This window comes from Pediculus humanus, genomic scaffold, assembly GCF_000006295.1.
Source record: "Pediculus humanus corporis 1103172108312 genomic scaffold, whole genome shotgun sequence".
Taxonomy (NCBI): Eukaryota; Metazoa; Arthropoda; class Insecta; order Psocodea; family Pediculidae; genus Pediculus; species Pediculus humanus.
The window spans coordinates 13,312-38,369 of NW_002987881.1; the positions used below are offsets into that span (position 1 = coordinate 13,312).

General features: G+C 34.3%; 2 protein-coding genes across 2 annotated transcripts; both read right to left on the reverse strand.

The window, feature by feature from the left end:
• Positions 1-222: 222 nt before the first annotated feature.
• Phum_PHUM589160 (uncharacterized protein) lies at positions 223-1,728 on the reverse strand (the record flags this gene model as incomplete). Its single annotated transcript, XM_002432473.1, has 7 exons — positions 223-386; positions 464-632; positions 717-843; positions 1,127-1,146; positions 1,197-1,281; positions 1,372-1,568; positions 1,657-1,728. 7 exons carry the CDS (start codon positions 1,726-1,728, stop codon positions 223-225), a joined length of 834 nt encoding a protein of 277 aa, XP_002432518.1.
• An 8,195-nt stretch (positions 1,729-9,923) lies between these two features.
• Positions 9,924-20,939, reverse strand: Phum_PHUM589170 (uncharacterized protein; the record flags this gene model as incomplete). Its single annotated transcript, XM_002432474.1, has 18 exons — positions 9,924-9,978; positions 10,436-10,571; positions 12,322-12,486; positions 12,578-12,738; positions 12,816-13,114; positions 13,203-13,868; positions 14,963-15,123; positions 15,240-15,378; positions 15,457-15,680; positions 15,763-16,036; positions 16,121-16,462; positions 17,999-18,610; positions 18,674-18,892; positions 18,923-19,885; positions 19,971-20,100; positions 20,185-20,288; positions 20,564-20,758; positions 20,871-20,939. The coding sequence occupies 18 exons, from the start codon at positions 20,937-20,939 to the stop codon at positions 9,924-9,926; spliced, it is 4,914 nt and encodes a 1,637-aa protein (XP_002432519.1).
• Between the last annotated feature and the right edge of the window lie 4,119 nt (positions 20,940-25,058).

A 25,058-nucleotide genomic window follows, 5' to 3' on the forward strand; every position in this document is an offset into this window, starting at 1 on the left:
AAAAAAAAAAGAAAAATTTTAATTCACAATAATAAATTATATTTTTATTAAAATTAAATTTTTTTTATGTCTTTTTTTTCCCATAATTATTCAACATGTAATTTTATGCAATATCTATTTTCTTCTTCCTATTCCTTTTCTTTTCCTTTTTGTTTCTTCTTTTTCCTCCTCCTTTTCCTCCTCTCCCTCCTCCTCCTTCTTCTTCTTTTTTCCTCTTTCCAATCAATCATCTTCGTCTTCGTCATCGCTATTCGTGTACTTTGGTTGAATTTTCCTCCTTCTCGTGCTTCCTATTCCCTCACCTCCTCTTCCTCCTTTTCCACTTTTTATTTTTATTTTCATTCTAACGGATTCCGATTCGGAATTTCCATCCTCGTCTCCACCGTCTGAAAATTTAAAAAATCCAAAATAAATAAAATTCGACGAACAAAAATCCTTTTTTAAGCGATTCTTTCATCATCACCTTTATCCTCATCCGTTTCCGCATCCTGTTCCAATCTTTGTCTCGCGTTCGTAAACACGGATTGAAGTACGATCGAATCTTCGTGTATGAGAGAAGCTTCTTCGTTGTATATTTGAGCATTTTTACACATTTGAGTGAAATCCTTTTCCAAATCGTCAAAATCCGAATACTGAAACAACAACGACAAGAGTGAGAATGAAACCTTTCCCCCCTTTTTTTTCCATTTCCACCCCTTCCCACCCCCCCAGCTTACTTTTCCATCTTCTATCCTGTTAAATATTTTCTTTATATCCAAAGGTTTTTTTATTATGTCGTAATAATCCGGTAATTTATTTTTAGATGGTAATTTCATGAAAGGTTCGCTGAGAATTCTTCCATCGCTAAAACCAACAAAAAAACCAAAAGTTAAACACGTGAGAGAGAGAGAGAGAGAGAGAGAGAGAGAGAGAGAGAGAGAGAGAGAGAGAGAGAGAGAGAGAGAGAGAGAGAGAGAGAGAGAGAGAGAGAAAGAGAGAAAGAGAGAAAGAGAGAAAGAGAGAAAGAGAGAAAGAGAGAAAGAGAGAAAGAGAGAAAGAGAGAAAGAGAGAAAGAGAGAAGAGAGAAGAGAGAGAGAGAGAGACAGAGAAATTAATAAATTATTTTAATGTCCTCAAGACAAGTTACCTTTGCCAACACTCCTTTGCCTTTTATGACGTATTCGTACGTTGTTAACAAAACATTAATGCTGTTTAACCATTTCTGTAAGATTGCTAATGTATTCATCGGTTTGAGAGAGAAGAAAAGCCAAACGTTTATCTTTTTTCTGATCGATTAATTTTCTAGAAAAAAAAAAAAAGAAAAAGGAAAAACATTCATTATAACTAAATTAAACTTTTTGAATTGTTTTCTATCTCTCTCGCTCAACCTACCTGTAACCTTCTTCGTCTTCGGCCATTAAACGTCTCATACGTTCTTTTTCGATTCTTTCCTGTTCTTTCTTCTGCTCTTTTTCCGCGTTCGCATGATAATTCAATACGGCTTTGTTTAACCTTGCCACTTTGGCCAAATTATTACGGTGATGCTCTTTGAAATCTTTCGAATGTTGCAGCACAGCAGCCAAATATTCCTTTTTAAAACAAAAAAAAAAAAAAATAATTAAAAATTTTTTTATGAAAACGTTCTCAATTATATCACGAACATCCGTTTATTTTTACCTGATGTTTTTGACGTCGTTTCTGTTCCGCTTCTAATTTTTGCTGTTTTTCAAGTTTTTTTTTAATGTCCATTATTATTGGTGACCTTTTGAAATTTTTTGGGTAGTATCATTTTCCTTTTTTCATAAAACTCTTTAGTTTTAGGAGCAAAAAACTGGTCCAATGCAGTTTTGACCTTATTGTCGTTTTGGAATTTTTGTCCGTTCAAAAAATTTTTTAGGGATTGGAAAAAATGATAATTATTTTGAGCTACTTTGGGACTATATGAAGGGTGCAGCAAAACATCCCAACCTAGCTCCAGTAGTTTTTGTCCAGTGGCTAAAGATGGGGAGGGCCTGGCATTATGATGGTGAAAGACAATTCCTTTGCTATTGGCTAGCTTCAATCGTTTTTCTTGGATGGTATCATTTAAATTTGTCCATTGTAGAATGTAAACCTCTGAATTTATGGTCTGACTTCGTGGCAGCAGCTCAAAGTTGACTATGCCTTCGTAAGCCCACCAAAATGATAACAATAACTTTTTTGGTGAATGTCACCCTTAGAAGTTCTAAGGTGCCTGCTTCCTTGCCTAGACCAGGATCTTTTTCTCAAAAAGTCATCATAAACAACCCACTTTTCATCTCTGGTGACCATTCTTTCAAAAAAGGGTCATTCGCATTGCGTTTAAGAAGCATATCACAAAGACCAAGTTGCCTCGTTAACTAACGTTCCCCAAAGTAACGCATCAAGCTTCTTTTGGTACCCAAGACGTTGCAGACGGTTTTTGACGCACGTATGTGACTCATCTAGCTTCTTTACAACGTCCTTAGCCGAACTATGCCGATCATAATCAATGAGGGCCTTTATTTGCTCATCATTAACCTCCAATGGACGCCCGGAGCGCTCCTCATTTTTCAAAGGAAAATCTCCAGAACGGAATTTCGCAAACCAGTTTTGACACTGCCGTTCTATTAAGGTTTCATCCCCCTACACGGCCCACAACTTTTTATTGGCTTGTGAAGCATTAACACCCTTTCAGAAATAAAAAAGCAAAATGTGGAGGATATGCTCGCTTTGGCTCCCCATGTTTAAATGTCTTTTGCTCGCGCACTATTTAAGAATTCAATGAAATTTTGGTACTGAATGTTACAGAAGGAACCAAGTAATAACATACCAAAAGTTCATGTTTGTACATAAACGTAAACGTACTCAGAAAACCGGACAAACTATCTGGTGGTAAAATGCGCAGTTACTTACTGGCCAACCCAATAATTTACATAAAACAAATTATTTAACGAAAATATTCATGTATTGGCTACGTTAAAAGCTTCCATATTTTTATAAGTTCCACGTTAAAGTGAAATACATTTTTCTAATGACACTTTATTTACCATCGATATAATTAAGTTTAAATTGATGTCTATGGTTGTTTACATATATTACTATTATTTTTACTATTTCAAACTGTGAGTAATTTTTCCCGTACTAATTTCAAATAAAATCGTAAAATTTGTTTTTAAAGAAATTACAAAATGCACGGAAGAGTCAAAGTGAGAACGACAGAAGAACAAAAAGAAATCGCAAGGCAAGAGAAACAGAAAAAGGCAATAGAATTTAAAAAAATAATGAATCAAATATTCATAAAAAACATTCGTTCTTCACAAATTCACGACGAAGAAGGTTTAAATCTCACCGGTAATTTATTAACAGGAAATCCGGATATAATAACATTATGGAATTATAGAAGAGAAATATTTTTGTCGTTTAAAAACGACGAGGATTTGGAAAGTTATCAAAAACTATTGGAAAAAGATTTACAATTGACAGAACAGTGCCTGAGAGTAAATCCAAAATCATATGGTAGTTGGCATCATAGAATATGGATATTGGACAATTTACCCAAACCTGATTGGAACAAAGAATTAAACCTTTGCACAAAATATCTTCAATTAGACGAAAGAAATTTTCACTGTTGGGATTATCGTAGGATAGTCGCAGAAAGATCAAATGTTTCTCATTTATCTGAATATGAATTCACTCTAACATGAATACTGTATTAAATTATGTATGTATATGTACATGTGTAATTATGGGAGGCAAGACCGAAAGTGATACCTCGGGAATGCCTCCCACATGGTTGAGGGGAGTATCACAATTGGGTGGAATGGATCTCTGCAACTGCCTATGCCAGAGGGGAATCTGCTCTCACCTTTGTGAGTTCAGATCTGATGATTCCTGCTGTCAGAGAAGGGTTGAGGTTGAGGCTGAAATGGGAGTTATACTTCTGCGACTGAAGGATATGAGTTGGTACCGGGAGGCAGGAAAATCACCCATATGCTGTATATGGATGACTTAAAAATTTATGCAAAAAATGAAGAGGAGTTAAATAAAATGCTAAGGATGGTTCAAACTTTTTCCTCTTACATCAACATGAAATTTGGTTTGGAAAAATGTGCAAAAGTTTATATTGTCAGAGGAAAGTTAAAACGGAAGGAAAATATAGAAGACTCCGAAGAAGAACTTATTAAAGAATTAGACCCTTTTTTTTTTTTTTGATGACCCAGGAGAAATGCAGTTACGCACTAACCCCTCCTTATAAAGGAGAGAGTGTGGGGATCGGTATGGTTCGAAAGAAAGCCTCACCGGGAACCCATACCCACTAAAACTCCTGGGCATGTCGCAATAGCGTGGCTTATGTGAAGAGGGGGGGGGAGACGCTCGTGGGAGTAGAACCTACATTTCAGTCTCCCCTCTCCGGTAAGCCAGAACGTTACCGTTCCACACGATTATCTGTTGCTCCCCAACAGATCCGCCCTAATCTTCGTTCCGTCTCCGCCTCGAAGATGAAGACGTATGTCCCAGGACGTTCGGCAATCCCTTTCGGGAATGTCCTCCGGTTCTTCGCTGCGGGGGAAAGGGATGAAAGCGCGCCTGCTTCCAGAGAACGCGACCGGGGCGGGGGGGGATAGACTAAAACTTCGCCACCTTAGCAAAAGGGTAAATTAAAGAAGAAAGAGAAGACTTTTGTTGACCACATTCTCTCCTAACGGGTAATGAGGAATAAGCGGGGGGCAAGATAGACAGAGGAGATCGACCGGGACCGCCGACCTCCTAGAAATTGTAAAGAAGACTTACCGACGACGAAGCTCGCGCTCGTCGCCGTCCTCTCCTTCTTCTTCTTCCTCTTTCTCCTCGTTCCGACGACGACGCTTCCTTTCCCACGGCCGATGACGAAGACCTGGATCAGCTCCTTCCGCCATCTCTTCTTCCTCTTCCTCCTCCTCGCCTTCTTCATCAGCGGGATTTAGAGACCTTAACCTAACCTTAGACCTAGCCTTAATCCTATTTTGTAACCTATCCTCTAACCTATCCTTAAACCTACTCGCCCGGAGCATGCGACGACGAACTCCGGACTTTTCGCGTTCCCGTTCGTGGTCCTCTTTCGCCCGCAGGACCGCTTCTAAAAATCGCGAAACGGCGAACCATTCCCGGGGTCCGCGAAGCAATGCAGTCACGAGGCCGCGGATCGACAAGTCGGGTCCGACGATGCCGACCAGCCGCTGCCTGTGATCGTCCCACGCGGGACATTTCGCGACCGTGTGCTCGACGTCGTCCTCGGGCGCACCGCAAAACCAACACTCCGTCGTCGCCTCTCTCCCGATGCGCGCCAAGTACGAGCCGAACACTCCGTGGCCCGTGAGGACCTGAGCGAGACGATAAGTCAAGTTTCCGTGACCCCGCCCCACCCAGTCCCCCATTCGGGGACCAAGAACCTCTATGATTTCCCCCCCGTAACGCCTGCGCCCGTCGACGAACCGCGCCTGCCACGCTCGGACCGTGCGATCGCGAAGTTCCCTGCGGAATCGGGCTCTCCTCGGCCCCCCGCGACCCCGCTCGCGGTAGAGGACGAGTCTCTCCATCGCGAGGAGATCGTGCGGGGAAGTTCCCGACAGAAGGCAAGCCACCTCCGCCGCCACGTCCCTGTACGCCGTCACCACCTTGTTCAGAGACGCCTTTTGGAGTTGGATCGCCCTCTCGCGAAGCGGCCGCGACGCCGCCACCGATTCGGCCCACACCGGTGCTCCGTACAGGGCCACGGAGTGAACGACCGACGCGTACAATCGCCTGACCCTCGCCCGCGGACCCCGCAGGTTCGGCATCAGACGCCCTAACGATGCGCTCGCGGCTCGGATCTTCGGTCCGAGGAGCGCGAGGTGTTGCCCGAAAGTGAGACCCGAGTCGAAGGTGACCCCCAGGTACCCCAGCGTCCTCCCCACCCCGATCCTCACTCCCCCAGACGACAGTGCCAGGCCGTTGGGAAGCCGATTCCTCAGACGGTGGAATCCGCAGGCTTCCGTTTTCGGCAGAGACACCCGGAGTCCGATGCTCCGAATGACCTCCACCGTCGCGTCCAGTCCCGCTTCCGCACGATCCCGGACCTCCGCCCACCCGCGACCGGTCGCGAGGAGCAGGGTGTCGTCCGCGTAACAGACGAGAGAGCAACCTTCGGGAAGGACGGTCCGGGTGAGGACGCAGTCGTAGGCGATATTCCAGAGGAGCGGTCCGAGGACCGACCCCTGGGGCACGCCGCAGAAAACGTCCGCCGTTTCCGTCGTTCCGTCCGGCTTCTCGTACGAAATCTTCCTCTCCGAGAGGAAGGACCCTATCACTGAAACGAGGTAATCGGGCACGGACTTCGCCACCAGCCCGTCCCGTATCGCCGACCACGGAACCGAATTGAACGCGTTCTTCACGTCGATCGAAACCGCGATCGCAACTCCGCCCCGGCGCAGAGCATCCTTTATGGCGTCCCGGACTCGAACGAGCGCGTCGATGGTCGAACGGCCCGCCCGGAAGCCGTATTGATTCGGAGAGAGATCGTTCCTCCCTCCGTCCGCCCCCATGTGACCGATTATCCGCGACGCGACGACGCGCTCGAACAACTTGCCCTCCACGTCGAGAAGGCAAATCGGCCGATAAGCGCCGGGCGTCGACGGGTCCCTACCCGGTTTTTCTAGCAGCACGAGGTTCGCCAACTTCCACTGCCTAAAGAATTGGACCCTGGATCAACATACAAATATCTGGGGATTGAAGAAAATTTTGGGGTCAAGCCGCGATTGAAGAAAGAATATTTAAAAGATTGAGGCTTATATTACAGTCGGAACTGAATGGAAGAAATAAGTTAAACGCCAAGCGGCACATTACCAGATCCAGTAATAGAATACAGTTTTGGCCTCGTAGACTGGACGAAAGAAGAAATCACGCACCTGGACCGAAGAACAAGGAAAATATTAACCATGAATGGTGCGTTACATCCAAAAGCTGATGTGGATAGATTGTACGTCAGCAGGAAAGATGGAGTAAGAGGATTACGACAAATAGAAGCGGCATACCGGGATGCCATTATTGGAATGGGAAAATACATGGAATCTCATCAAGAGGACCCTATCTTAGCCCAAGTTATACATGCAGAAGAAAAAATTAAAAAAAAAGGAGTACTGAAAAGAGCAAAACAAATCGTCAAAGAAAATAAAGAAAACGAGATAATGGAAGAAGGGCAACTTGCAACTTATGATAGCAAAGCCCAATCTCAGAAGAAATTAAAAGGCAAATGGGAACAGAAAAAGTTGCATGGGTAATATCTAAAAAGAATAAATGCCGAAGATATTAATAAGAAGAGCACGCACAATTAGCTACGACGTGGAAAACTTAAAATTGAAACGGAAGCGTTTATTACAGCGGCTCAAGATCAGGCATTGCGGACCCATAACTATGAGAAAGTAATTCTCAAAGTCCGCCAAGATGACAAGTGCCGAATTTGCCAATCTCAATCGGAAACCATCGATCATTTAATTTCCGGTTGTCCCATACTGGCAAAACATGAATACTTAGAAAGGTACAATAAAATATGTCAATATCTCCACTGGAATATATGCCGAGAATATGGAATGGATGGATTACCCAAGAAGTGGTACAACCACATTCCAAGCCCGGTTACGACAGTAGACCCATGCACAGTTCTGTATGATCAACAAATCCAAACTGACAGAACTGTGCCAGCCAACAAACCGGATATCATCCTCAGGCATAATGCGGAAAAATGGTGTAAATTAATTGAGGTATCCGTGCCGGCAGAAAAAAACACGAGACAGCCAAAGAAGCAGACAAAAGGCTAAAATATAGAAATTTGGAAATTGAAATAACCAGGATGTGGGGAACAAAAACTGAAACGATTCCGGTCATCGTGGGAGCATTGGGAGCCATGCCACATTCAATAAAAGGAAATTTAAAGAAGATTTTGAAGAACCTAAAAGAAGAAACCATCCAGGAAATCGCACTATGTGGGACGGCCCACATTCTTCGGAAAATATTATAAATAGCACCACCGAAATTCGAGTATTTGTCCCTAAGGAATCGGGTAGAAACCTGGGATAAATACTTAAAAACCCCGACAAATAAGAGCCTTGTCGTGTTTAAAAGTGACCATAATAATAATAATTAAAATTGATTAAGTTGACATGCGTTTACATCATGTCAACTTATTAAATTAATTTTTAATAATTTTATTTAGTGATTTAGTTATAAGAAGTTATGTATGTATCAAAAGTTTTGTAATTTAGCCTAATTTATTGTAATATAATTATTTTTTTTAATATTAAATATTTGTTTTTTATTTTGTACTCCTGATTTTAAGGGAAAATTCACTGTTCCATTTTATTTTTTATTAAAAAACCTCCTCGGATCTTATGTTTTACGGATACATCGGAAAAAAAATGTTCGATTAAAAATCAAGTTAAAAATGACCGCGAAAATCCAACGTTTACGATTTATTCTAAAGTAGGTCGACCTTGAATCCAAGGCCATTAGTTTTACATTTCGATTTTGTGAAAATTTTCATGGTCACGATTTGTCAACCAAGGTCGACCTTGAATTCAAGGCCACCAGTTTTAAAATTTAATTTTGTGAAAATTTTCATGGCCACGTTTTTTCAACCAAGGTCGACCTTGTTTACTGTTTACGCTAAGTAGGACGACCTTGTATATTTTACCTGGCACACATTTTATTTTAAGCGGGAACCCAATGTTGCATTTTATTTTATTTTTATTCATTTTTTATTTTATTTTACTTTATACCTCTTGGGGTCTTATGTTTTTCTGATACATCAGAAAGGTAGAAGGGTAGAAACCTGGAATATATGTTGAAAAAGCTCCGACAAACATCAGGACGAATTGTCGTCATTATAATAATAATAATAATAATAATAATAAGCGGCATACCAGAATGCCATAATTGGAATGGGAAAATATATAGAATCCCATCAAAAGGACTTGTAGAATATGTGATGGATAATCCAAGGAGTGGTACAACCACATTCCAAGCCCGGTTACAACAGTAGGTTCATGCACAGTTCTGTATGATCAACAAATTCACACCGACAGAACTGTGCCAGCCAACAAACCGGATATCATCCTGAGAAGCATCATGTGGAAAAATGGTGTAACCTGATTGAAGTATCCGTGCCGGCAGAAAAAAATACCACAGCCAAAGAAGCGAGCAAAAAGTTGATATACCCAGGATGTGGGGAGTCAAAACAGAAACTATTCCGGTCATCGTGGGAGCAGCACTGGGAGCCATGCCACCACATTCAATAAAAGGAAATTTAAAAGAAGAAACCATCCAGGAAATCGCACTATGTGGAACGGCCCACATTCTTCGGAAAATATTATAAATAGCACCACCGAAATTCGAGCATTTATTCCCTAAGGAATCGGGTAGAGAGACTTGGAATAAATGTCGACAAATAAAAATCTTGTCGTGTTTAAAAGTGACAATAATAATAATAATAACAACGGTTAAAATTAATTACATGAGTTGACATACAGTTACGTCATGTCAACTTATTTCATTGATTTCCATAGTTTTATTTAATAATTTAGTTATAAGTTATATACATCAAAAGTTTTATTATTTAGTCTACTTTATTGTAATATAATTAATTTTTTACATTATTTGTTTTTTATTTGTACTCCTGATTATAAGTGTAAACATTCATTGTATGTTATTTTACAACCACCATTTTCTTATGTTTGCCTGATACATCTTGGCGTATTTTACCATATTTTTAGTGTAAAATTTCAGTTAAGATAAGAAAAATTCAACTGTCTTAATTACTTAATATATTACTATAATATTATTAATTATTACTATTATATTATACTATATATTAGTAACATTAGATTACTTAAGTTTTTTAGGTACAAAATTGTAATTTGTGTACTGTGCATGCATTAAAGATGGAATGCATGAGGGAAAATTGTGGGAAAATTAAGTATTGAAATAGTTCTGAGGAAAAATTTATATGATAACTGATTCATAATTGTAATAAAGCAAAATGAGAACAAGATAAAGACCAAAAGGCAGATCTTGTTCTATTGTTGACACTGAGCCACTTATCTCACTTCTCCTGTTCCTGGTTATTATTCCAGAGATGTCAGTCACTGGAGCCCAGGAGTACAGGAGATAACTCTTTTCCATCGAATAAGATGGTCTCAGTGAGACTTACAAGAATTGTTGTCATGTCATAGGTTATAAAACCTATTCGTCAGGCATGCAGCATCACTTATATTCAAGCATTTATTCCTTAGGAATCGTATAGAAACCTGGAATAAATGTTCTGAAAAACAATCCGACAAACATTAAGACGAATTGTCTTCGCGATTATGAGTGAAAATAATAATAATAATTTTTATTAAAAGGGAGAAGGGGGAGGGAAGGGGTAATAAAAAAAAAAGAAACAAACCTGGAATTGGGAGGATATTTAACATCTCTACGAAATCTCCCTAAGGACTCATTTCCTTCATCCGTTTCGTCATCAATAATTTCCAGTTCGCTATTTTCACTTTCATCCTCCTCATCCGATTCGGAACTCAAACGATCTTGAGATTTGGTTACGTCATCATTATTTTTTATTACGTCACCATCATTATTAATTTTTTCAATTTTTTTATTCGCGTTACCCATTTTTTTTTTTTTTTTTTTCAAAAATTCATTTGAAACGATTTTTTTTTGTAAAAAAAATTGTACGTTTCCTTTCGCAACGATTAAATAATAAAAACTAAAAAAAAAAAAATTTTTTACGATACGAGGATTCCTTGGTCGAATTGCCAACTGCCAAAAAAAAAAAATAAATAAATAAATAAAAAAACTTAATTTAATTAATGATTTTTAACGGTTTTTCGTTTTCCAATTTCAAAGTGATTTTTTTTTTTCTAAATTATTTTTAGTATATTTTAGAGAGAGAGAGAGAGAGAGAGAAAGAGAGAGAATAATTTAACCGTTTAAACAAATTTTATTAAATAAATATTTATATATATTATCGATACGAATTTTTTTTATATAAATAAAATTAAAAAAAAAAAAAATGGCCGACATTTTCTCCCCCATTTGTTGAGAAACAAATCAATCAAATTTTTAAAAGATCGATGATATTTTTTATTAATTCAAATTTATCGATTTCGTAATTGATTAATTTCAATATTAATTCGTTATAAAATAAATTTTTCTTTTTTTCGTTTTTACAATAAAATGTATAAAATTTATTAAACCATTCGGGAATGTTTTCATCATCGCATAAAAATAATTCTTTTGATAAAAAATCATCATTATCATTATCATTTTGAATGAAATTTTTTAACTTTACCATTTCATCATTATCATCATCATCTTCATCTTCGTAACGAATCATACGTACTTCCGGTGTTGCCTCATTATCATCATCATCATCATCTTTTCTTCTTTCTGAAAGAAATTTTTACCTTTTCGTTACCCTTCGAGTTTTTTTTTTTTTTTACCACAATAATAATAATAATAATAATAAAAACATGATATATTTTTTATACGTACCTTTATTTATGTATTATCCACCCCCAAATTTCTCGGGGGAAAAAAAATGGCGTCCAATAACAACAAAAAAACAAAATAGGTACGAGTGAAAAATATTTAAAAAAAAAAAGGTAAAAATAAAAATTAACGATATATTATTATTATTATTATTATTATATAAGTACAACTATATATTATTATTATTATTATTAATATTAATATAAAACAAATTATTTATATGTAAGGCGTGTGTAAAATAAAAAAAAAAAAAAAAAAAAACATTTTCTTTTTGTTTGTCCATATCAACAATTTTTTCGAATAATATACAAAATAATAATAATAAAACAACACAACAACATAACACAACACAACACAACAAACCCACAGAAACTTTTTTTGCTTTTCGGTTAAACAAAAAAAAAATTTTTTTATTAATCACTTAAAAACAGAAAAAAAAAAGGAAAATGAAAACTCTCTCGTCGTCCGGAGGGTTTTTAAATCGATAATAAAAATGTTTTCAAACACAACTAAACTTCACACCTACAAACCAAAAAAAAAAAAACAAAAAGAAAAACATTATTAATAATTATTATTATTATTTATTTATTTATTGATTAATAACGTGGAAGTAGATAAAAGTAATAATATGTATGGGACGGGGACGAAGACGGGGACGGAAGCGAAAGGGAGAGTGAAAATAAAAATTTGTTTCGTTTTTCTCCTTCCACGTTATTTTGTTGGTATCATTGGTGATGATGGGGCATGCATTAAATAAAAAGAGAAAAAAAAAAAAAAAATGTTTACCGTCATCACTCGAATAACAATTATGGCAATGAAGTTTATTATTACGAACGCGTACGTCGGTACCCATGAGACCATCTCCCAATTGCACGTGGCAGACGCAACATTTAAAACAATCGATGTGATAAAATAATCTTAAACTTTCGATTATCATGGCTGCACCTCGACCTGAACAAGAAAATTTTCTTTTTTAATTAAGAGAAGCGAGCGTGGGGAGAGGGGCTCCCCCCCCCTCTCTCTCTCTCTCTCTCACACTTACCTAATTCTTCGTTGCAATGAGAACATTTTTTCTTTCCGCTTACGCTCAACATTCTTTCCTGAGATTGTTGTTGTTGTTGTTGTTGTCCGGATGGGTTTATCGACGAAACATTTTCTGATTGTGTTATTTTATTCGGAAGTGAAGTTCCAGAATTTTCGACTCTTTAAAAATATATCGATTAATCGATTTTTTTTGAAATTATAAAGACGACAAAATTATTATTATTATTATTTTTTACCTTCTTCTGGGCGGGGTTTTAGATTCTCTGTTTTGAACTCTTTGCGTTAATGTTTGTATGACTGCATCCGGTAATGGTTTGTCGATTCTTAAGGGGGAAACAACCCATTTTTGATTTTGTACGGGTTGTGGAGGGGGAGATATGGGAAGTCCGACAGTGTGATGACTCGGAGGTGAACCCCCATAATTTCCCCCCGATTGTTGTCCGTTAAATAAAGGTAATGTCGATGAATTTTTCGATTGAAGTTGTTGCGATGCGACTTTTTGTTGGTGTTCTAAAATCCTTCTATGTTCCGCTTCCTGCGAGAACGGAAAAATAAAAAAAATATTAAAAGGAAAATGTTGGGCGGGGTGCGGGGGACGGGGGGGTTAAGAGGGAGAATCTCACCTGAATTAACCAATGCTGATAATTATAATTTGATTTTGGAGCATCTACTTTCCTCTTTGGCTGCATCCAATTTTCGTTACTTATAATACGAGATCTTGGAGCAGCACTAAGAGCTTGAAGGGTGGATCTCGTCATTTGTTGAGCTCCGTGATTTAAATTGATTGCAGGTACCGAAGACCCGTGCCTCAATTTCGTCGAGGTTTCTATTTTTAACGGTATGTTATCGGCCGAGGGTATTCTACTGTTTCGTATGTTCGCTTCTCTTCCCCACGGATCTTGAGAAAGGGATCTTATGGGTTTGGCAGGAGGGATTGGAGGTGGTGGAGGACGAGAGGATCTCGCGGGTTGTTCTCTCTGTTGTAAATCAGGGAGAGAATACCTGTAACCGGAACTCATGTGGGATTGATATTGTGGCGGTTGGGATACGTCTTGCATGGAATGACGAGGTACGTCCAATAATGGTACCCCGATAGGGACTTCTTGCAAGGAGTGACGGTTGGAGGGTGTGTCCCAATGAGATGAACTGTTGCTTCTGTGATGTACGTTCGTATCGGGATTTTGTTGTTGCTGCTGTTGTTGTTGTTGTTGTTTCATTAAATTTTGCCGACATCTTTCCAAATGTTCTTGTTCTTTGTGAAGGCGTTCGCGTTCGAAACGAAGAGCTTCCTAAAAACAAACAATTCAAATTTAAACAAACAGAAAAAAATTCACAAAACACACAAAATGGATAAGATGGAAAACGATAAGAAGAAGAAAAAAAAAATAGAAAGCATTTATAAAAAATAAACTAATCTATTTAAATACAATACAAACAAACAGAATAAAAACAAACAAGCAAATAATAAAAAAAAACAAACAAACAAACAAAAGTAAAGTTAATTATAGAGACGTGTAATTAGACGATAACTACAAAAGAAGAAGAAGAAGAAGGAGAAGAAGAAGACACCAAAAATTAATAATTAATTAGATAATGAGTTTATCCTCACCTGGTCGAGAGCAGAATCCATGTTAGAGAGAGATTTTGAATTCTGAAAAGAAAGTTAAAACAAAAAAGCCTTATATACATGGAAGCCATTTTCTTTTTTTTGGTTTAAACAAACAAAAAAAAAAAAAGATCGTCATAGTACAGAAAAAGAGAGAAAGAGAGAGAAAGAGATAGATAGAAAAACAATATAAAAACTTATTATATGAAAATTTAAATAAAAAAAAAAAAAATTATTTATTTACTCTATGATTTTTTCCTTTCTTTCATTTATTTATAACGGATAAAGCATTAATTTACTTTCTAACACGTTCAAAAAATAAATAATAATGATAATAGGCGAACTACCGCTAAAAAAAATTTGATTTAATTACAACAAACAAATAAAAAAAAACAAATTAAAATTAATTATATTAAATACCTAATTATCCAAAATTTTCACAAAATTCGACGGCTAAAAAGAAAAACAAAAAAAAATTTCATAGAAACGATAAACTCGATTTGTTTATAAAGAATCGTTTTCTTTCTCTATGACAACGACAACAACGACAACGACAACGAAAAAATAGAAAAGAAATTTTTAATCGTAATTAAAAAAATTAGTTTCCGTAATTAGTTTCCCACATTATTATTAATTTATTTTATTTTATTCGTTAAAATAATAATAATAATAATAATAAGTATTATTATTATTATTACGTATACGTGTAAATAACGAGCCATGCAAATTTTATTATTCGTTAAAAAAAAATTAGAATAATAATAATAATGATTTTACCTCTTGCTCTCGTAATTCTTGTTGTTTAGCAATTAATCTTTGTTCGTTTTGTCGTCTTGCTGATTCTTCTGCTTTCCTTCTATCTTCTTCTTCTGCTCTTTCTCTTTCCAATTGCATTTTTTCCTGTTCTAATTGTCTTAATTTAACTGCTAATTTTTCACCTGCGTAAAATGAAAAAAAAAAAACTCATTTAATTGTACCATCATCATCATCATTGTGTCTACCACCATCATCATCATCATCATCATTATTATTATAATTAAGGTTGTTTTCATACCTATGTCGTTTTGTTCAGGATTGTGTGAATTTTTATTACCGTATCGCCATTGTTCTTCTTTTTCCAAAACTTCGATTATTTCTCTTTCCTTTTTAAGTATTTCATCTTCCTCGGAAGTGATGCTCGTGTTTCCGAACGTCTAAAATATATCGAATATAATAGAAAAAATATTGTTCAGAATTTAATTTCAGAAATTTTTGTTATTATCGATGAATACCTCGCTGTTTTGACGACTGTGTGGTTCAGACATAACATCCGGTTTTGACCAACATATATCATCAACATGTCCGCGATCTAATTCCACGCCGGAATCTCGACTTTCTGCCGTTTCGTGATTCGAATCGCTTTCTGAACATATCGATTGACGATACAATTGTTGTTCCAATCTTCTTTCTTCTTGTAAAAACGTCATCATGTCCGGTGGAGGAGACACGTAGATTTCTAACATTAATTAAAAAAAAAAAACGTTAAAATTTACATTCTCTCTCGACAACAACACCATCATTATTATTATTAATCTGACCTGGTTCTAAGTAACTATCATCGTTCGAACCTTCGATACCCAAAAAATCTGATCTTTTTTTACGAATTTCTTTTTTTATACGTTTTGTCGAATCCAATCGTCTTAAAGATGGTTTAGGTGGTAATTCAGGTTTGTTGGATTCATCATCGCTTAGTTCCAAAGGCGGTGGTGGGGGTTTTTCTTTAGGTGGTTCGATAGACGGCCTGGTACCAAGTGGAAAACCCATTGTGGCATATATTATATCAGAATCAGGTGACATGCTTAGTTCTGGAACCTTCCCATTAAAACCAAATAAATTAATTTTTTTTTTTTAAAATTAAAACAGGTCGATTAAGAAAAAAGGAAAAGAAAAACGTACCTGATTGGTTATGTAAACATTTTCGTAATTACCAATAACGGAAATGGATTTATCCATGATTTCCGGTTTCAACGGTAGTATAACATCCGAATGTTCTTTCGGTGTAAATATATCCAATTCTTTTTTTATTTTATCTTCTTCCGTTTGGGATTCCGATTGTAATTCATCATCTACCATTGTTTCTAATTCGTCATCATCCTCATCTTTTCCGAGGACTTCATCAATATTTTCATCCGTGTACATGATAGAATCTTCTTTTAAATCATCTTGAAATTCTTCTTCTCCTACATCTTCTACATCTTCTTTATCGACGTTTGTTATCATATCGTTTACTAATACGTTCTGACAAAAAATAAAAAAATTACAATAATAATTAAAGTGATAACGATAACGAATTTATTTACAAAGCTTTTCCCTTTTCATTATTATTATTATTATTATTATTATTATTGTTATTATCATTATCATTTCTCTTGCTTTGAAAGATATGATGATAATTTTTTGCAAAAAATTTTCTTATCGAAGGTTATTTATTAATAAGCGATAGGAAAATAAGTTTTTTTTTTTTTTTTTTTTTTTGCTCTTTTCACGATTCCTTAAAATAGAAAGAAAGAGAGAGAGAGAGAGAGAGAGAGAGAGAGAGAGAGAGAGAGAGAGAAACGTGGAATTAGTGAAAAAATTTTTTGTTAGTTTTTTTTTTATAAAAATTTGACCAAACCTTGATCCCTAAACCACCCTTGAACAAAATCCCTTGTACAAAAATTATTAATTATTTTTAAATAATGATGTTAAAATTTTGTGACGTGGCACTAGCTAACATATAAAAAGCATTTATAACCACTACATAAAACTATTCTACATCTAATTAATTATTTAAAATTAATTAATAAATTTTACCTACGTTTTTATCACCCAATCAATTTTTTATTTAAATATTTTTTTTAGTAAATAAATTAATAATAAATTTTTAATAAAAATTATTATTATTATTTTAATTATTATTAATATTTTTTACAATATATATATTTATTAAAATTAATTATATTCAATCGATAATGTAACAATCTATCGATTCATCGATCAATCGAAAATAATAATAAAATTATATCACAACTAAATAATTTTTGTTTTTTTTTTTTTTTTAAATCCTAAAAATCTATTCTAACTCCTAAAATGATTATTATTATCATTATCATTATTATTATTATTAATAATTAAATCACAATCGTTATTAATTAATAAATATAATAAACTATCGACGAAGAATAAAAAATGTAAATGTACGGCTATAAAATGTAAATTTTATTTCAAATTATGTATCAATTAATAATAATAATTACATGGGGGGGTAACAAAAAAAAAAAAAAAAAAAAAAAATTTTTTTATCTTCTTATCAGTGATTTCATTCAAACCGGAAATAGAAATAATTGATAAGAAGAAACAACAAAAAGAACAAAAAGAAAAAAAAAATTCGTTAATAAATTAATTATTTTTTTTAATAATTCAAAAAATTTTAACTGCAAAATAATAATAATAATAATTATCGATTGACGTGGCACCAAAACATGCAAACACACCCGCACACACCCACCCACACACACAACCAAACGCATCGAAAACGTTAAATTGATAATAAATTATAATAACCAAACCCGCATGCATGTTAATCTCCAAAGGAGAAATCAAAGAAAATGGCGGAAAATTGTTTTCGTCGAACAAACAAAGAAAGAAATAATGAAGTAAAAGGAGGAAGAGAGAGAGAGAGAGAGAGAGGGGATAAAAGGATTGTTTTTTTAAATCGAAATAATTCATGCAAAAAAAAAAAAAAAAAAAGTATTAAAAAAATCTCTCTCTTTGTCTATTTGCACGAACGCGTACCTGAACTTCGTTATCACCCTCATAGAAATCCCCGGATATGTTTTGTTTTTTAGATGGCGACACCATGTTTTGATGATCTCCGACATTTTTCCCTTTGTTCCCATCGTGGTTGCAAACGTCACGATCTATATTTTCACTTTCTTCTATTATTTGCAATTCGCAAACGGTTTTCAATAGAGATGACGTTGACATTTTTGGATTTGTTATCATGGGTGTGAGTTTTCTTACTCTATTCCTCGTCGTACCTGTCGTCGTCGTCGTGTGGTGATTGTATTTATTTGTCAGTTCTTTCGTTTCGTTTGTCTTTATATCGTTATTGTAATACGCGTTCGTCATACGATTATTATCGTCATCGATTGTACGAGATATCGAATTTAAGGAAACGGATATGTTAAATCTAGGACGGGAATTATCGGGAAGGCATATTTGCGTGACGATCGTGTTAGAAACATCCGAAGGATTTGATTTTTCCATCATCGTCATCATCTGTGATGAATTTGTGACGTCAGTTTGTGACGAAGACGTTCTATTGTTGGTTATTTTTGAAATATCAGATGGAGAACCCATCCCCACGGCTGTGTTGTTAAAATTTCCCTCCGCCATTTTTACACCCTTAAAATTATTATTATCAGTCTCTTGGTTAATTTGATTATTATTATTATTATTATTATTCACCTTCACCGTATCTGTACAAGAGGGTTGTTGTCCTTTTTGTGAACTTACAGTTTCCGCCATTGTTGTTTTGTAATCCTTGTCATCGGGTTGAACGGTCGTCGGTTGTTCTTGTCCGTGATTTTGAACGATTTTCGAATTCATTTCCGTTTTCGATTTATCCTTATTATTATTATCAATATCCAAATGTTCGAATTTTGATTTGGAAGAATCCTCTTGTTGCTGTTGATTATTATTATTATTATTATTTACAACGTGATTATTTTGAATTTTTTCCGTTTGTTTAAAAGTTTCTAATTTTTCTTTGAATCCCGCATCTCTTTCCGGTGTTAATTTTCCCGTTATTTCTTTCGTCGTCGTGGTCGTTGTCGGCGTTGTTGTTGTTGCCACGTCAAAATCCGCCACGATTTTTTTTATAGAAACCGGTCCGACTTCTTCGGTCGTTATTATTTTATTTTTCGTTATAATACCATCTTTGTCGTTTTGTTGTTTTTCCAAAGTGTTTAATCTTTCGCGAATGGACACTTGAGATGGAATTTCATCCGTGGAAAGTCGATTTTTTTCCATCGAACATTCCACGATGGATTTTTGCTTTTCCAAATTCAATATCGTTTCTTTTATGAGGGGTGTTACTTCCACGGACGAACGATTCGTTTTCGAATTGATTTCTTCTCCTTCTTCCTCTTTATTCTTTTCCAAATTGGACAATCTTTCTTTGATTGATTTCGTCACGGGAAATTCTTTCGATGTTTTTTCGTTGGTTTTCGAATCCGTTCCGTCTACGTTTTCGAAAAGCGAACGCCTTTTGAGTACGTCGACTTTTGGTAATTGTTTTGATGGATCCGAAGAACAACCACCGCTAATGTCGTTTGTCGATTTGCTTCTCAATCGTATCTGTTCGAGTTCGGATAATTTTTCACCGATTTTCGTTCCGGGTTCTTTTTTCATAGAACTTATTTTAAAATTAACGTTTCCGTTCGTGTTACCACCTCCACCGCCACCCCCACCACTCTTATCGTTTGTCGTTTTGACTTTTGCTTTATTTGCAAAATTCATGTAACCTTGTATTGCTCTTTCGTACGTGTATTCTTCCGGTTCGGGTGATGATATTGTTGCCGGAGTTGACGATCCTTCGTCGTATGTTGTCGAATTATGACCGTTTGTATTTGTTACAACGGGTTCTTCCCTTTCTTCGTGAAAACTGTTCGAACCGTTCTGATTTTTAAATAAATAAATAAAAAAACGTGAGTTGTCAAATTTGAAATTCGTTAAATTCGTTAAAACGTTTGTTGTTTGTTACCTGATTGTTGGAAAAATCCCCTCCACCGGGTTTTTCTTTATTACTCGACAAACCAAGATCGCTCAAATCGTTTGAATCCTCTTCGGAATACGACAATATACTCATTTTTCTCAATCCACCTTTCGAATTTCTAAAATATGATAATGATAATGATAATAATAATGATATTACCACGTAATTTTATATTATCGATAATGATTTTGTTTTTTTTTACCTTTCTTCTATCATTTCGTTAAATGTTTTACTTCTTCTCCTATTTCTATCCGGTTCTTCCAATTCGAATTTTTTAACTTCGACAACTCTTTCGATAATATGTTCCTGTCGTTTTCTTCTGCTACATTTCCAATTGTCCAAATTCTAAATAAAACAAAAAAAAAAAAAATTAACAACTCACGACTCTCGACGATGATCGCAAATCAATCAATAACTTAAATCGATAAATCAATAAATTAATTTTTTATCACGATATTGTTTTGATTATTTTTGTTTGTTTGTTTGTTTGTTTGTTGTTTTCGATTCCACCAATAACGTATCATTAGCATAGGTTATTACTGATTTGATTGATATCATTGTTATTTTAATTCTAAACTCACCGATTGCCAATCCTCGGAGTCATCTTTGACTTTTTCAACTTTTTTTATTTCTTCAACCTTTTTTATTTGCTCTTGTGCCGCCTTGTACAAATCGCACGGACCCGTTTTGATGAATTGTAACGGATTTGAAGCAGGTTTCGGTGTCGTCACTTTAGACATTCTCGTTGGTATTATTTCCGTACCGTCTTGAGACAACTGTTGATAACATATCATTTATTAACAAAAAGATCGTAAAGAGGGGAGGAGGGGAGGGAGGGAGAGAGGGGAGGGGGAGGTAAGGAGAAGAAAAAGAAAAATCGGTACATACTTGTCTTAATGGTGGTGGAGCATTAGCATCCTCGGATGATGTGCTATGTCGTCTTTCCGTTCCAGGCATGGTCAATTTTTTTTTTTCAATTGATATCACATAAATATATATGTTTAAATATAAATGAAACGTTGCTATGAATCCATTTTATCAATTTCACTAAAATAAAAAGAAAAATTTATATTATTATTATTATTATTATTTATACTTCCATGAAAAAAAAAAAACAATTTTTTCGGAAAAGGTTAAAAAAATTCGTTTAACACTTTGACCTTTTAAACCTTCTTAATTATAAGGAAAATTTCGAGTCGAATAATAACATTTATTATTATTATTATTATTATTTTTAAAGGTTACGATGGGATGAAGTTAACACCTTCCAGGGGGGATAATAATTAGCAACCCGATTGCCAAAAAAAGAACCTACTCACCCGATAATTAAATTGTAATTGCCAGGTACACGTGGAAAGTGCGAAAGGTATAAGAGATTATTATCATTGAGGTCGATTACGAGGGCGTCGATGCATATTGGCAGTCAACAGCCCTACAGGTACAAAAATTACGTGCTGGATATGTCTTGATAACCATACCCCACAGGCCCGTTTGGACCTATGTGCTATCTAAGCAGCAAGCACCCTTTTATTAAAAGTTCAAACGGTTATTCTTTCATTTAACAATTTACATAAACGTTAAATCCTTCGGTTAAAATCTCTAAATAATATTTCAAAACGGATAAAGTTTAAAATGATTTGAATTAACGTATTTTATATCCGTTGAAATTTTTTTCCGAATCCATTTTGAAAACGTGATTACGATTTTATTTAACGGTTTGATTGAGATCAGAGGACAAATTGAAAAACTAATAAAAATTTTTATTAAAATCAGAGACATCTATCGGGGATACTTTAAAATAAAATTGTTTTGGTACCAATTTACAACAACAGATGGCCGCGCGACGTTTCATACGTGTAAACAAATATTTGCAGGTGTGCAATTTGAAAAAAAATAAATAAATAAATAAGGGGGGGGGGGCAAACGATTTAAAAAAAAATATTTCACATACTTTTCTTATTACGCACACACGCACTCGCACACGCACACACAAACTTTAAAAATTCAGGTATTTTATAATAATAAAAACAAATTTAAACATCAAAGGTCGTACAAAAGTCAATTGAAACCTGACAAAATCTGACAATCAATTTTCTAACTTTTGAAAACTTTTTTTGATTGATGATTATTTTTTTTGTTATTTAAGATACCCATAAAATAAACCCTAAATATTATCCTTATTATTATTATCATTATTATTTCCAAAAGATAACCTTAAAAATATTTTTTTTTTAAAAAAAAAGGTGAGAAAAAAATAATTTACTCTCAATTTTTTTTAAAAAAAAAAAAAAACTTTTTTGAATTTAAGAAGAAGAAAAAAAAAATAAACCGCATTCAGGTACGTACCTAAAAATAATTCGCATACCAAAATATTTAAAAAAATATTTAAAAATTTTACAGGTTAAACGTACAATGATCAGTGACGTATAAAGGATAAAAAAGATAAAAAAAAAAAAAAAAATTACGTCAAGAGATAGATGTAAAATTGCATTTTTTTTTTTTTGGGGGGATTTAAATAAAAATCTTCTGCTTCTTCCTCCCCCTTCCCCCCTTTATCCTCCCTCTCATTATCCCCTCCAAGTAATTTTTATCAATTTAAAAACATTGGGTTTTAAAATCAAAAATTCAGGTAAGAATCTTAAAAAAGGGGGATGAGTAAAAATAAATTTTAATTAAACGTGAATAAAGTAAAAAAAAAAAACACTTTAGGGGAGGGGGGGGTAGGGAGGTTCAAATCGAGGTACGATCAAAAATTAACGATAAAATTTTTTTAAAATAAAAGTTTCGAAAATTTATAACCGAAAAAAACAAGGTACGATATTTCCCGTTTTTAACGTAATAATAATAACAACACAAAATACCAAAGAAAATATTTAAATTATCATTATTATTAATTTAACGTAAAAAAAAAAACTTTTGTTGTTGTTGTTGTTGTTATATTGCGTACCTGAAATACCGGATTTTATTTTCCGAGTAAAAATTTTTACATATCAAAACAGGAGAGAGAGAAAAAAAAAATTTAAAGTAAAAAATTCCGATTATTTAATTATTTTTTTTTTTTAATTTTTTTTTTTTTTGTATTTTTTTTTTTAGGTTAAAAACTTTTTTATTTCCGCGCTACGTAAACATGATTCGACGTGAAAAATAATAATAACACGGAAAGTAGCAGAAGACAAAAAATATTTTTTTTAAACTACTACTACTACTACTCTATGACACACGTCGAACGTTAACCAACTTTAAAATAAAACCGGTGCGTTATTAATGATAAAAAAAAAAAAAGGCGTGTAATAAAATTTCTATTGACACGTTTGAATAATCAAAAAAAAAAAAAAAAAAAAAAATGTTTTTGTAGTCTTATGCGATGAGATGTCAAGGTGAAGGACGGTCAGTTGTCCTCGACCTCTTGGCATTTTGCTCTATGGAAAGAAAAAAGAGAAAGAGAGAAAAAGAAAGAGAAAGAGAGAGAGAGAAAAGAGAGACGTGGAACCTGGTAAGATTGATGAGGAGGTTTTTGATCTTTTGATGAGGATGCTACGAACTAACGTACTCGAGAGACTCGATTCAACTTTTTTTTTTTTTTATTAAAAGTATTCATTACCTCGTCGAATGGATAAATTTTTTTTTCTTTTTAGTTCTTGAAATTTCGATTGTTTTGTTACAAAAAAAAAATTCATCTGCCACGTACAAATAATAATAATAATAATGTTAATAATTTATCATCATTTAATCATTTAAAAACGTTATAAAAACGAGGTCATAGAATAAATAATACAAATCTGAATCGAATAGGGAGAGAGGAGGAGGATGGAGAGGAAGGAAGAGGAAGAGGGAAGGGAGAGGGGAAAGAAGTAGTAGCAGAAACCGTGTCAAAAGAATTTATATATACCTTATAAACTCAGCTCGAAAACATTTTTCATTTTTAAATGAATCGAAACTGCATAACCTGGTTCTTTTTTTTTCATCTTTTCATCTTTTAACGTCCTTGGGAAAGGTCGATTTATACATTTTTTTTTTGTACCTGAAAAGGAGGAAGAAAAAAAACCGAACCTATTTTTTTTTTTTTTTTTTTTTTTTTACCCCGTTTTAAATTCTATTTCACGTTCGTTCGCTACATTCATCTTCGACAATAAATTTTTTTTTTTTCTTTATTTTTCAATCTCGCTTCACGTTTGATTTCATCTTTTTTTCCTTCGAAAACGTGGGGGTGGGGAGTGCGGGTGCGTGGGCGGGGAGAAAAAGGGGAAGGTTCAAAACCCGAAAAATATTTTTTTTTTTTTTAAATCGATCAAATATTCCCTTAAAAAAAAATCTTTTTATAAAACAATTGTCAATATTTTTTTTTTTTTTTTAAATAAAAAGTTTTCGGTCGTGTATTTAGAATCACGAATTGGAAGAAGAAAAAAAATGACTTGTCTTTTTTAATTAGTTTTAAAACGTATGAATAAAAGAAAAAAAAAGAGTTTAATTAATTAATGGGTGTTGAAGAAACAAAAAAAAAAAAAAAAAAAAAAGTTAAAACCACGACTGATTATTTTTATTACCTGAATGGGTTAAGGTCGGTGTAATTTTCCTTTGATCTTTCATACGTTAGAAAGTTTCCATCTGAAAACAAAAAATTTAAACGTTAAACTGGATCAAAAACTTTTTTTTTTTTTTTTTCTTTTATAAAACTCGTATTTTACGTAATTTTTTTTTTTTTAATCGTTATTAAGTAACAACAACAACAACAACAAAAATTATTAAAGAAAGTTATTACTTAATTAAAAATTTTTTAATAAATAAGTCAAAGGTTAAATATTTTCATACGATTTTTTTTTTAAATGTATTATTTTTTATTTTATTTTCTCATCGATCGTGAGTAATTTAATTAATAATAAAATTATTATTTGACGTGGTTAAAGAAAAATTTATCTCTATGACTTTTTTTTCCGTTTCTTATTGTTTAAATTATTCTGGCGTGTGTAAAAAAATTTTTTTTTATTAAAAAAAGAATTAAAAGAAATTGCGTCTTATTTAAAAAACCTCTTTCTCCCTTCCCCCTCCCCCCTCCTCCTCCTTCTCCTTCTCCTCTCT